Genomic DNA, 15,057 nt, shown 5'->3' with positions numbered 1-15,057 from the left:
GAGAAAATCAGCCAAAGCTTTAGGAGAAAAATGCCTGGAAAAGCTTCACCAGAGAGTCCTTCTCCATCATGACAATATTCCTACTCATTATTCTCATGAAGAGGGCAATTTTGATGGGAAATCATTAGGCATTCATCTTACAGTCCTGATTTGGTTCCTCTGACTACTTTGTTTTCTTATCTTAAAAGCTCTGTAAAGGGGATCCATTTTTCTTCGGCTTAATGCGTAAAAAAGAAGGCACTGACATGACTAAATTCCCAGGACCCTCAGTTCTTGAAAATTTACTAGAATGGCTGGTATAATTGCTTACAAAAGTGTCTTGAACTAGACAGAGTTTGCACTGAGAAATGAAGTTTATATTTCTATTTTTATCTTTTAACTCCATTTTTCCACAATTTTTGTTTGTTTGTTTGTTTGAGATGGAGTCTCACTCTGTTGCCCAGGCTAGAGTGCAGCGGCTCAGTCTTGGCTCATTACAACCTCTGCCTCCTGGGTTCAAGTGATTCTCCTGTTTCAGCCTCCCAAGCAGCTGGGATTACAGGCTGGCCAGCACCATGCCTGGCAAATTTATTTTTCCACATTTTTTCTGAATTCCTCTCATATATAAATATAAAAATAATTATCTTCAAAAATAGTTTAGTGGATTCCTTTGGTTTACTAACAATATAAGCATGTCGTTATAAACTGCTGAATTTTTATTTTACCTGATATTTATCTTTTAGAATTTTATGATTTAATGCATTGACAGAGATAATTGTTTTATTCTTCATTTTAAAAGGTGTACCTCTAACATTCACCACAAACTATAAGTTTTCTATAGGCTTGAAATATATATGCTTAATCACATTAAGGAAATAGACTAATCCTATTGAGATCAAAGTTTTGTGCTTACTGTAATAATTAGGAATGGATATTAAATTTTATAAAGTTTCTTACTTGATTTGCTGATGTAGGGTATTTTATTACTGAAATTCCTTATACTTACTTATCCTTCCATTCTGGGAAATAAACCTTATTTGTTATAGTAACTTACTCTAATATATTAATTCCAAGTGCTAGAGTTTGGTTAAATATATTTGAGTTCTTTTTTTTTTTTTTTTTTTTTTTTTTGAGACGTAGTCTTAGTCTGTAGCCCAGGCTGAAGTGCAGTGGCGCGATCTCGGCTCACTGCAAGCTCCACCTCCCAGGTTCATGCCATTCTTCTGCCTCAGCCTCCGGAGTAGCTGGGACTACAGGCGCCCGCCACCACACCCAGCTAATTTTTTTTGTATTTTTAGTAGAGACGGGGTTTCACTGTGTTAGCCAGGATGGTCTTGATCTCCTGACCTTGTGATCCGCCCATCTCAGCCTCCCAAAGTGCTGGGATTACAGGTGTGAGCCACAGCGCCTGGCCCATTAAGTATATTTATGTCAGATTGGTCTACTGTTTTTTGGCGGCAGGTGTTGGTGTGATATCTTTATTGGATTTGGTAACAAGGTTAGGTTAACTTTAAGGAATAAAATGGGCTGCTTTCTATCCTTTTCTCCATTGTTCTAGAACAATTTATGTAACATAGGGATAATTTGCTTCTTAAAATTTTTAAAAAAGAATTTGCCAGAGATTCTGGCAGATTCTGGGTCCAGAAGTCTTTCTTGGGGGATAATTCTTTGAAAACTTTATTGTTTGGGGGGAGGGAAGAAAAGTTAGCATTGAGAATATTTTATTTCTTGAGAGTCTGGTTATTTTTTTTTTTTAAAGAGAAATCTCCAATTTTATGACAATTTAGTACCAGGGACATTTGTTTAATATTTTCATAATCCATAAAAATCTAGTTTGTTGCTATAGAATCTCATTATACAGTAATATTGCATTGTTCTAGAGATATTTGGCATCTTCTAACAGTTCCTACATCTAGAAAAAAACTGTTGAGTAACCAGAACAGCTGCCATAAAACCCCAGCACTAAAGCCAGGTACCTGTATTTACAATTTAATTTTTATAACTTAATTAATGAAATTTTAACTTCTAGAAATACTGATTTTTCTAGCACACAAAGTTTAAAGCAGCCAGGTAAAAGGGAACCAGAAAGACTATCAAAGGGAGACAAAATAACTGCCATGAGGTGACAGCTGGCAAAACCAACAATAAGAGAGAAGATAAAAAAAAAATCCACTGAGTTCATGTCCTTTGCAGGGACATGGATGAAGCTGGAAATCATCATTCTCAGCAAACTAACACAGGAACAGAAAACCAAACACTACATGTTCTCACTTCTAAGTAGGAGTTGAACAATGAGAACAAATAGACACAGGGAGGGGGACATCACACAATGGGGCCTGTCGGGGGGTGGGGTACTAGGGGAGGGATAGCATTAGGAGAAATACCTAATGTAGATGACAGCAAACCACCATGGCACGTGTATACCTATGTAACAAACCTGTATGTTCTGTGTATGTATCCCAGAACTTAAAGTATAATGAAAAAAAAAATCCCAAATTAAACAAAACATTGGCACATAAGTGTCAGTTCCATGGAAAATTTACTTACGAAGGAATCTAATTTACACTTAGGATAAGTAAAATTAAGCGTATTTCTGTTTCAGAATGCATTTAAGATTCAATTAATTTAAGCAATTAAAAAATCTTTTTTTAGTTCAAAGACTAAATGAAACTAAATGAGATCTATTAGGAAAAAAATATATTGAGTTGCTCTGGGTTACATCCATAGATGTCACATACCATCTAAACCATGCACACAGACAATCAGATGTACTCCATCTTCAGAACCATCCTCTTCTTCTACGCTAAAATAAGGTACTGAGGATGCCAGCAGAGGAACTTCACTGTACATGAACCCAGGAAGTTTTAGTAGCTTCAGTTCTTCTTTTGCCTGAAGGAAGCTGAAGTAAAATACAAAAGATACTCTTTACTAAGGATCATATTCAGTTGTTAGAACCCTCCTGAATTTAGAGAATTGTAGAAGTGGAAACCCAACAATATTTGGTTTTAAAACCATGAAAATATGTGGCATCACCTAAGTGATTTAGAAATCAGAGAGTAATTTTCTTGATTATTTGTAGTACATATTCTATCAAATACAATGAACACTTTAAACCTGAAATCACTTGAAAATATTCTTTTAAACTTGAAATCAACTCTAAGAAAACATTCAGAGTGAAGTTATACTTTCTGCAAAATTTAATACTGTATGCACAGAAAAGCTGGGAGAGGGACTGGAGAGGTGATAATCTGATGTTTATCCTGTAATGAAATCTTATCCCCTTTGCTCCTTTTTAATCTTGCATAAATGGAAGGGAAGGAGTGATTTACAAAATGTAACAGTGAGAATGGAGTTACTGTATTTAGCAGATTAGGTTATTTGTATTTTTCTCTAAAAATACCAATAAGAAGGAGCAGAACGAAGAGGGGAATGTGACTGCATACAATTAGTGGTATATACTCGTTTGCAATGACGGACAATCTAACCAATTTGGGGATTGCAAACATCAAAAATTATTAACTATTTAACATACATCATTTGGACTGATAAAGTGAAGCTGGAAGAGGAACCTGATGAACACTAAACTGAGTAGGATAAGCTGGCCAAAAATATAGAGTCTATATTAGAGATCATTGCTTTCTGATGACTCAGACAATCTGAAGTAACCAGACGGTGATATAAACTTTATTTTCCCTGCATATCACAATTTTTTAATTGGCTGTTGTTACCTCAGTGGTTTCACTAGGTTTAGACACTACGTATCTTAATTTCTGTGTTAAATCAGAATAATCTGGGAACTTTAAAAATCTCTCTCCATATATACATGCCAAGACCTCTTACCCCAAATATTATGACTCAGTCTGGCTGAGGCAATAGAATATTTTAAGAACCAGTACACGCTGGTAAACCTGTATCATCCCCAGATTTTTCTGGATATTTTACTGGTACATGAAATCTCAATTCTGGAAACCACTGACTTAGCTAAGGCAATCAGCATCTGGTAAGTTTAAGAAGTTTCTACTACCCTGTTACTCATTTAACTAATATTATCCTTATTTCCTAGATAAACTCATAAAACTTGGCTTTTGTCTGGAAGTTAATGGAGGAGAAATGAGGGACTGATGAAAAAAGGGTTTTAAGCTCAATTATTCCATACTTCTAACACAAAACTACCATTGGAAAATCTGTATCAGGAATGTCTATCCTATAGAACAGCAGAACAGCACGATCATTCAGGAACTATAGGTCTGTCTGGCCAAGGGTATATTATGTTCATTTCTCCATTTCGGATAGTCATCAAAGAAGCACTTTTGTATTACAGAAACCAGACAACAAAATAGACACTCAATCCTTTAGCACTATCTATGATTTTATATATATATGTGTGTGTGTGTGTGTGTGTGTGTGTGTGTGTATATATGTATATATTTAGCAGCAGGTACTATTACGTTCCATTACTTACGCTTGTATTTGAGGTTTTGGTGAACTTTCATACCAGGAAATCGAAGAAGTGAAGTTGTAAGAAGTACTGCTTGGCTGCTTTGTAATGGCATCAAATTTACTTTTGGAAGAATATTTAACATTACAAGGAGACTCTCGTGGTGCAGTCGGGAAGGACAAACAACCAGAAGTACAGACAGTAGGCATATTTATACCATCTCTCAGATAGTCACTGTTTATTTTTTCAGATTTTGTAAGTCTTTCTTCCATTAGTTCATCTCTGCTTGTATAGTGAGCATTTATTGTTCCATCCAAAGCTGAATAATCTGTTTCTTCATAGTACCCATTTTGAACCATTTGTTGATCCTGCTCTTCCTCCTCATCCTCTTTATCCTGTTCCTGCTGAAGATTACTAATTTCTTTTTCAGAAGTTTCCTTCTGAGGGCTAAGTGCATTGCTGTAGCTAACAGCACATGTGTCAGAAATATCTGTACTGCTTTGAGAACCAAAATAATTTTCCACAAGCCCTTGCTTTACTATATCAGTACTGGCTGAAAAAGGATCACTTGTACCCAGATGAGTTTCACTTTCAACTGTAGGGATTTCTGAATACATCTGTGTGAGATTTAATACATCACTATTTTTTTTCATAGTTCTATCTTCACTAACATCTGTATTAGTAGAAATGGAACCTGAAATGACACAAGGAGTGCCTAAACAAATCAGTTTCGAATTTAATGTAATTGCTGTCCCTGTAGAGTTATTAGATTTATCAGGACTCTGGAAGCCTTTACACATAGTATCCAAGTTAGGTTGGGAGCTGCAACTACTTTTCACATCACTGGAAGTATCTTCATCTGAAAAAACAAATTGTAAAGGGTCTTTAATGCTTGAATTTAAGGAATGTATTGCTACAGTTTCATTGTCCAAGTTCCCTGAAAATACAACACTCTGCTGTTGCAAAGTGATACTTGACTTTTTAGTATCATCACATTTTGGCAAATCAGTCGTTCCTAGATTTAATACAGTTTTGCTATCATTTAGATGGCATTCAGGTACAACAGATTTCTTAGAATTTTCATCAGGTGACAGTTCATCATCGGAGGGTAGAGAGTTTATGGATGTCAAAGATGACTGTATTTCACTTATAGCACTTGTACTCTCAGTACAATGATTTCCTAATGAAAATTTTACATTATAATCAGGTTTCATCAAAAGCTGAGGAAATAATCTTTCACTATTGCAAGGACCTTGACCTTGCACAGTTTCAAAGACTAAATCAGTGTTTGGATGTGTCGCAAAAGAACTTGGTTCACTTTCAACACCTGAATCTGAAAATCTAGATGAGGCATATGTGGCATTAATATCTGGTAACTTAATTGTTTCTCCACTTACTACAACATGATATTCTTTTGTAGAAGGGGCAGGTAGATTACTTCTTAATTTAGTTAATGATTCTCCAATAGAAAGACACTTTGCTTCTTGCAAAGCTTCCTTTTCATATGTTATTTCTATAGATTTAGATTTACCATTAGATTCTAAGGACTCAAAGTTGGGTAGTAAATTATCCACAAGTATTTCTTCTTGTCGAAGCTCTGTCCAAGGTCCTAGTTTGACAGTTATTTTCTCTCCACTGAAAGGATCTTTATTACTGGGCTTTATTTCAATTGTTCTAACTCCCAAAGATGGGGTTGTTTGATGATCATGGCAATCGTCTGATGACCTTCTGGATGCCAGATTGTGTTCCATTTGTGTAACTTCACTATTGTCCTGGGAGATATCAAGTTTACCTGAAATGGACAAATTTGCACAAAGATTTAGGTTGCCAGAGTTCAAAGGATCAAACTTGTCTGGTTGCATATTTTCAATATCTGGAGACTTTTGTTCAGTTCTCTCTGTATTAGCTGGCAAACAGCTAGCTTCCTTTTGACTTGTCTGTCTCATGTAGGTCTTTGGGTCAAAATTATATCCACATATTGTGGGATCCAGACCTTCCTTCTGACTATGTGAAGGATTGCCTTCAAAGCATTTAGTGAGATCATTTGATGCTGTACTTTTCAAACATTTGTAGCCTACCAAAACCACAGAATCCTTAGAGTTCTGTTTTATTAATTTTTTTGTGTTTTCAGATTTCATTGTTTTCATAAGCTTAGTAACCTTAACTTTGGATTTATTTGATTCTTCATTCTTTCCTCTTAGAGATTTTGTTAGCTGCTTTTCACCTTCTGTATACCAAATACTGGAGGCACCAGCAGGTCTGACTTTCAACTCTGGGCTAGAAAGTCCTGCTACAGAGCTTTCTTCAGTCTCATATTTATCCATTTTACTGGACTCTGATCTCTGAAGATTCTGAATTCCCATCCAGGGTGCATCTAAGTCTTTTATCCAAAGAAAAAAAGATTCAGGTTTAAAACAAGGTGTGAGAACTCATATGATTAAGACTTCTTTTTCTAACTATAACTTTCTAATATCCTCAAACATAAATAAAACTAGAGAGGGAAAAAAACTATTCCACATTAAGGAATGGTTTTATGTATATTAGGAAGAATATACTGAAAACTATACACACAGCTTGTATATTTTAGTTAGATTACACTTACCTTCAGTAACTGAATCTAAATACCTATCTTCAAAGATTATAGGTAATGAATTGAGATCTCCATCTAATTCACTACATTCAATAGGTAAGGGTGGAAGAGAACTGCAGAAGGAAGTATTTTTGATAGCGGTGCACATCTGTAGATGACTCTGAGCACTGAAAAATATTTCTTAAGTCAGATTGTAATTTAGAAAAATTATACCCAACTCCCCTTTGTAGAATCTACCCTTTCCCCTTCCCTCCTCAATTCCTATCCCTCATCTGCAAGACATAACCGTCTTATGAGAGAGCTGCTTGGTCAGCGATAAAAACTGGTAAAATGAAAATGATAGTTTGTTGGCAATAAATTATTGACTTATTAAATTACAGACTGCTAATTATTTATGTAATTCCCATTATATTCTTCCATACTTTCTTATGTTATTTCAAAGTGAATTTCTATGCTTAATGTCTCAACTTCTAAATCTGCTGCAAATTGCATATAAGAGAAATACCAAAAGCTTAACTGCTTAATAATTATTTGACGATAGTGCTGGGAAAAAGACGTGTTTCATTTCTACTGTTTCTACTTAACATATATTGACAAATAAAATTAACAGCTATTTTAAAACAAGATGTATAATTTTCTAATACAAAACAGTTAAAACAGAAAACCCTGTCTTATGGAAAATTTCAAACAAATCAAAGAATAGTATAAAATACCCCATATACATACCTCCGAACTTCAACAGTTAACATATACCCTTTCTATCAGCACTCACTACCTACCCTGATACTCTATTATTATTTACAGGATTTTTTTTGTGGTATAATTTATATGCATTAAAATATAAATCTTAGCTGTATGCTTTTGACAAATGGATATATGATACAGAACATTTCCATCTACTCAGATGGTTCCCTCATGTCTTCCCAATCCAGCCCAAGTCAATGCCAAGAAAACCATGTCCTGTCTTTTTTCCATCTTGCTTTTGCCTGTTCTATAACTTCATATAAGTAGAATCATACAGTATTCAATTTTTAATGTCTAGCTTTTTTTGCTCAGCATAATGTCCTCAAAATATTCTTTAATGCCAAAGAAAACCAGAACTAAATCTACTCAGTAGGAAAGATAGAAGGCATTTGTTCTGGATATTTTAATTGTACATCATTTACAATTACAGAAGACAGTATATATGAAAATCTGTAATAAAAAGGATGAACATAAGAAATTCTGGCCTATGAAAATAAAGACAGAATATGCCTAAATGGAAGGCTACAGCCAAAGCTGTATGAGACTACCAAGATTATGGTAGATCTGATAAAAAGGGAGGGAGGAATACAGTGCATTATGCTTCTTTATATGTAAAGTATGGAACTTTAATGAAGTAACTAATAAGATGAAACAATTTGATTATAGATGGGATTTCTGAAATTCAAATTCTCCTAATTTCTTATATTGTTAATACTGTATATTCTGTCACTGATAAATTCTGAGACAGGTATCTTATGTAAAAGGAAATAATATCATTTTAATTTTGAATTTATACTACTCACTGAAGTTCCTGGTATGCAATGGCAGCTTCTCTTGGATGCTCAAAACAAAAGAATGCCTCAGAAAATCTGCGTACCTAAAAAATTCCAAAGGAGAGTATTACTAACATGACGTATTTAAAAAGTCAATCTGGCATCTTATGGTAAGGAGAGAAACTGCCTCCATTAGGCCTTCCACAATCACCCATCAGAATTAAACTTCCCTTCTCTCTCTTCGGTGTTGCCAATGTATTTTTGTACTGCATGAAATAAATCTGGAAAGCATATATAAATATAAACTATTATGATTACCACCATAGCCTTTACCACCTTTTGTCTTAAAATAAATCATCTCCACTCCTAAAGTGTAATGTTCTTTAGAAGAGAAGCTATGGGCCAGGCATGGTGCCTCACACCTGTAATCCCAGCACTCTGGGAGGCTGAGGTGGGTGGATTACCTGAGGTCAAGAGTTCGAAACCAGCCTGGCCAACATGGTGAAACCCTGTCTCTACTAAAAACACAAAAATTAGTGGGGCACGGTGGCAGGCGCTTGTAATCCCAGCTACTTGGGAGGCTGAGGCAGGAGAATCGCCTGAACCCAGGAGGCAGGGGTTGCAGTGAGCCAAGATGGCACCCTTGCACTCCAGCCTGGGCGACAAGAGTGAAACTCCTGTCTCAAAAAAAAAAAAAAAAAAAAAAAGGCAAAGCTATGTTTTGATGACCTTTGCATCCCCACAAAACATGTATCTTGGCATATTACAGAATCAAGTACTTGATAAATACATGTTGAATCTAGCTGAACATTCCTTCCATTGTATTTGTATTTTAACCCTTTCATTTTTAATTATGAAAGGAAAGGCTTTGTCAGCTACTGGAGCAAAATTAGGCAACAGGAGCCGGAAAAGATGTCTTATTTGGACAGTACAGGGAGGAGAAATTATATTATATCTACAATTATTTTCTAAACAAAGTAAGATCTAGGATTCTTTGGTTTTAAATGTCCAACAAATTAGAGACCTATTTTACTTGTCATCAGTATCTGGCCAGGTGAATTTCTGACTTACTAAACTTGTTTCCCTAAGCAGATAAACCTGGGTCTTCAGACAAACAAGTCAATGAGGGAAGTGGGAAAAGAAGATATCAATGAGAAGGATGCATTCTGTGTCTTTACTTTCATATGTGGTCCAAATGCTTTTTTCCCCTCTCCAACATTAAAGGAAAGGTGAGAAAAAAATAACAGCCTGTCTGGCTATTAAGATGATTTCCTTTGGGGCTATAAAGCAGGAAAAAAATGCATCTTTAAGTTATCTGGATTCCTGCGGTTGCAGCTGGACCTACAAAACTGGCGCTAGCTGCTTTTGCTTCTCTCTCTACCTTCTCTAAGTCCTACAATAATGATCATTTCTTGACAGTACTCTACCTCATAGTCTCCACACTAAAAACTTTATTCTAATTCTTTGACTTAAACCACATAAAAACTCAATGTCAAATTGAATGATGAAGAAAAAACTAACAAAAACCTCTAGGATGATATTATCTTCATTTAATAGATGAGGAAACAAAGACACAAAGAGGTTAATTATTTGGCCAAGATAACATAGCTAGTAGGCAATAAACCTGTGATTCAAATGAAGATTTGAGAAACTCCAATTCTTGTGCTCCAAACACTTACCTTTTCCTTTCTGCATTAAGACTCCTTGTTATCAGAAATCTTTCCTTTCTTGCATGCACCCAAATGAAGTTCTTTCTAAATTCACTCCCAGCATAATTATCATGCTGTAGCTATTACAACTAAGGGTATTAACCGTAGTGTGTGGCCATAACTAAGGTATGACTGCCAACTGATGGCAATACAGCTAATTTTCAGGCAAAAGTTTGACAGAAAAAAATTTTTAATTTACAAATTTAAATTTCAAATATGGGGAATATATATATTACTGCTTTGTATATGTATTTTGGCATGCATTTTTGATGTTTATAAAAAATGAATTTTGTGTACCCAATTAAAAAAAAACTTATTTGGCAACATCACTTATTCAAAAGCTAGGAGGAAGACAGCCAAGCATTCAAAATAAGTATTTGTTAATGCTTCACAGAGTTAAATACTCCTGTATCTGTGTTCATTCTAATAATGCTGTTCAAATTGCTAACACAGTATTTATATTACAATTCTATACACGTGCATTCACATTAGATTCTAATCTTGAGTGCAGGGTCTATATCTGATAGATTATCTAATATCTATGCTACCTTGAAAAAAATAAGCACCTTGCAAATGTTTACTGAACAAATGTTTTTTACGTCCTTGCACTAACTCATAGCAAAATACCATAAAATCGTTTCATTACGAAGCTGATTTATACTTACTAGTTGATACAATTGCACTTGGTTTCAGTTATTTGCTTTCCCAATCCACACCACATTAAAAGAGCAAATTAGACAAAGAAAAATGAATTACAGAGGTAAGTACACAGGCAGTTACAAGAAATGATGAGAACGTGATGAAGAAATATCCGTCCTTAAAAAAAAGGCTAGAATTCCCCTATGAAAGATCACACAAAATAAATAAAAATTAATACTTGAGGTCTTTTAATGGATATTCCAATATCCTGGCATTTTTAATAACGTGCAATACCAGTGCATTAAAAGTTGAGCACATTAAATTCACAACTGAATCATTATCATATATATATATCATATCATACCTATACTAAAGTATGTTTAGTATAGGCATGCCTTGGAAATATTATGGGTTAGGGTCCAGACCACCACAATAAGGTGAATATTGCAATAAAGCAAGTCACATGAATTTTTTCAGTTTCCCAGTGTGTATAAAAGTTATGTTTACACTATACTGTAGTCTCTTAAGTGTGCAATAGCATTATACCTTTTTTAAAAAAGCCAGTGTGTATACTTTAAAAATATTTTATTGTTAAAAATGCTAATGATCATCTGAGCCTTCGGCTAGTTTTGCTGCTGGAAGGTCTTGCCTTGATATTGATAGCTGCTGATCAGGGTGGCTGCGGTGGCTATGGCAATTTCTTAAATTACAACAATGAAGTTTGCTGCATCAATTGACTCTTCCTTTCACAAAAGATTTCTCTTTAGCATGTGATGCAGTTTAACAGCATTTTACCCAGAGTAGAACTTCAAAATTGAGTCAATCCTCTTGACCCCTGCCACTGCTTTTTCAACTAAGTTTATGTAATATTCCAAATCTTTTGTTGTCATTTCAACAATGTTTGCAGCATCTTCACCAGGAGTAGAGTCTATCTCAAGAAACCACTTTCTCTGTCCATCCATAAGAAGCAACTCTTCATCTATTCAAGTTTGATAATGAGATTGCAGCCATTCAGTCACATCTTCAGGCTCCACTTCTAATTCTAGTTCTCTTGCTATTTATACTACATTTGCGGTTATTTTCTCCACTCGTCGTGACCCCCTCAAAGTTACCCATGAGGGTTAGAATCAACCTCTTCCAAACTTCTGTTCATGTTGATATTTTGACCTCCTTCCTTGAATCATGAATGTTCTTAATGGCATCTACAATGGTGATTTTTCCCCAAAAGTTTTCCTTTGGCCCAGATCCACCAGAGGAATCACCATCTGGGGCAGCCATCACCTTACAAAATGTATTGAAGTAATAAGGTTTGAAAGTCAAAATGACTCATGCATCACATGGGCTGAAGAATAGATCGTTGTGTTAGTCCACATGGAAACATCGTTAATCTCCTTGTATATCTCCATGAGAGGTCTTGGCTGAGTAGGTGCAATATTAATAAGCAATAATATTTTGAAAGGAATCTTTTTATTCCTGAACTGTAGGTCTCAACAGTGGGCTTAAAATATTTAGTAAACCATGCTGTAAACCGATGTGCTGTAATCTAGGCTTTGTTGTTTTGTTAATACAGCAGAGTAGATTCTGCATAATTCTCAAGAGCTCTAGAATTTAGGAATGGTAAATGAGTACTGGCTTCAACTTCAAGGCACCAGTTACATTAGCTCCTAACAAGAGTCAGCCTGCCCTTTAAAGTCATGTACTGACTTCTCTTTTCTAGCTATGAAAGTCCTAGATGGCATTTTCTTCTACTAGAAGGCTGTTTTATCTCCATTGAAAATCTGTTGTTTAGTGCAGCCACCTTCATCAATTATTTTTGCTAGATCTTCTGGATAATGTGCTGTAGCTTCTCCATCAGAACTTGCTGCCTTACCTCACACTTTTATGTTATGGAGACTTCCTGCCTTAAACCTCAACACCCAATCTCTGCTAGTTTCAAATTTTTCTTCTGTAGCTTCCTTACCTTTCAGCCTTCATAGAATTGAAGAGAGTTAGGACCCTGCTGTGGGTTAGGCTTTGACTTAAGGCACTGTTGTGGCTGGTTTGATCTTCTATCCAGACCACTCAATCTTTTCCCACATCACTACTAAGGCTATTTCACTTTCTTATCGTTCCATTAGAGAAGCATTTCAATTTCCTTCAGTAACTTTTCCTTTACATTCACAAGTTGGCTAACTGGTGCAAGAGACCTACCTTGCAGTCTATCTTGGCTTTCGACATGCCTTCCTCCCTAAGCTTAATCATCTCGAGCTTCTGATTTAAATTGAGAAACTTGCAACTTTTCCTCTCACTTGAACACTTAGAGATCATTGCATATTAACTGGCCTAATTTAAATATTGCTGTTTCTCAGGGAATATGGAGACCCAAGTAGAGGAAGAGAGATGAAGGGAATGCTAGTTGGTGAAACAGTCAGAACAAACACAACATGTATTAAGTTCACTGTCATATATGGGCACTACTGTGGTGCTTCAAAACAATTCCAATAGTAACATCAAAGATTATGGTTAGAATATTTAAAGAAAAAAAATTACCCATTAAAGATCACACTACTGGCTGGGCATGGGGCTCATGCCTATAATCCCACCACTTTGGGAGGCCGAGGCAGGCGGATCACCTGAGGGGAGGAGTTCCAGACCAGCCTAACCAACACGGTGAAACCCTGTCTCTACTAAAAATACAAAAATTAGCTGGACATGGTGGCGGGCGCCTGTAATCTCAGCTAATTAGGAGGCTGAGGCAGGAGAATTGCTTGAACCGGGGAGGCAGAGGTTGCAGTGAGCTAAGATCGTGCCATTGCACTCCAGCCTGGGTGACAAGAGCAAAACTCCATCTAAAAAAAAAAAAAAAAAAAGGAAAAAGAAAGACGTGCATGCCACCATGCCTGGCTAATAGTTGTATTTTTTGTAGAGATGAGGTTTCCCCATCTTGCCCAGGCTGGTCTGGAACTCCTGGGCTCAAGTGATCCACCCACCTCAGCTCCCCAAAATGTTAGCATTATTGGCATAAGCCACCATCCCCCACCTGGATAGACTTATTTACTGGAAGTGCTAGACGTGGTTTGTATACATACACATAAAGGTGATAAAACATTGTTTATGCTTATAGTTATAGTCAAACTGGAAGTCTGCCTAAACCTTGCAAAATATAAAAGTATCAAATTATATACTATAAATAAGCAATATGTTCCCAGAAAGAAGTACTTTTACTTTATTTAGAAAACAGACATTCACATAGTTATACTCAAAGAATATCAGATCAAGTCGTTTAAGCAATAAGTATCTCTTCTTAAAAATGCAAACTTCATAATGTTTTGAGTAAATAATGCATCATTGTAAAGAGGTTCTTAAAGTGGAAAAGAATGGCTATACAAGCTATTCCTAACTTTTTCCCTCTACTAGAATATAAGTCCCATCAATACTGTTGAAAATACTATTTTATGGCTGGGCACGGTGGCTCACGCCTGTAATCCCAGCACTTTGGGAGGCCGAGATGGGCGGATCACAAGGTCAGGAGATCGAGACCATCCTGGCTAACATGGTGAAACCTCGTCTCTACCAAAAATACAAAAAAATTAGCTGGGCGTGGTGGCGAGTGCCTGTAGTCCCAACTACTTGGGAGGCTGAGACGGAGAATGGCGTGAACCCGGGAGGCGGAGCTTGCAGTGAGCCGAGGTCACGCCACTGCACTCCAGCCTGGGCGACAGAGCAAGACTCTGTCTCAAAAAAAAAAAAAAAAAAGAAAATACTATTTTATGATATTAAAATCTCAATAAAAGCTAGTAAGAATTCACTGACACTCTGGTTTCCTTACTGGAAGGTAATGGGTCCACATTAGAATCTAGGATCCTGCTAATCCATATGGCAGCTTTAAAGTATAAATTTCAAAAACATGCTCCTTCTACAGGCAGATGCAACTAGACTCCAAGGAGGACAGGCCAAATTTCAGTTCCCACTCTTTCTAGCACAGTTATTCAGGGAATACCCTAACCCTGTTAATCACTTGCAGAATTTTTAAAAAGTTCCCTAGGTCTAGACCTCATTCAGCACTGATCTAAGTTCCCCAGGTAATTCAAATGTACAGTCGGGGCTGAAAACTTCTATTTTAATGTCAACTGAGACCATGAGAGGAGAACTTACCCTCTTCCTTCTGCAAACAACTGTAAAACTGGTTAAAATACATGAAGTGAC

General features: G+C 36.1%; 1 protein-coding gene across 14 annotated transcripts in view; it reads right to left on the bottom strand.

Annotated features, from left to right (window-relative positions):
• Positions 1-15,057, bottom strand: part of FAM135A (family with sequence similarity 135 member A) — a 143,890-nt gene that overhangs the window by 30,150 nt on the left and 98,683 nt on the right. For 7 of the 14 annotated variants that reach the window (XM_031012456.3, XM_031012459.3, XM_031012457.3 and 4 more), the window contains 4 exons: positions 8,555-8,628; positions 7,020-7,174; positions 4,442-6,797; positions 2,718-2,878 (listed from right to left, as the gene is read on the bottom strand). In XM_031012456.3, coding sequence (XP_030868316.2) covers positions 2,718-2,878; positions 4,442-6,797; positions 7,020-7,174; positions 8,555-8,628 — 2,746 coding nt within the window. The remainder of the gene's footprint in view (positions 1-2,717; positions 2,879-4,441; positions 6,798-7,019; positions 7,175-8,554; positions 8,629-15,057) is intronic. The other 7 variants (XM_055391424.2, XM_055391426.2, XM_055391425.2 and 4 more) reach the window with 3 other exon arrangements.

This window comes from Gorilla gorilla, chromosome 5, assembly GCF_029281585.2.
Source record: "Gorilla gorilla gorilla isolate KB3781 chromosome 5, NHGRI_mGorGor1-v2.1_pri, whole genome shotgun sequence".
Classification (NCBI taxonomy): domain Eukaryota; kingdom Metazoa; phylum Chordata; class Mammalia; order Primates; family Hominidae; genus Gorilla; species Gorilla gorilla.
Note: the sequence above shows the minus strand (reverse complement) of the source record. Positions and strands in the feature narration are given on the sequence as shown.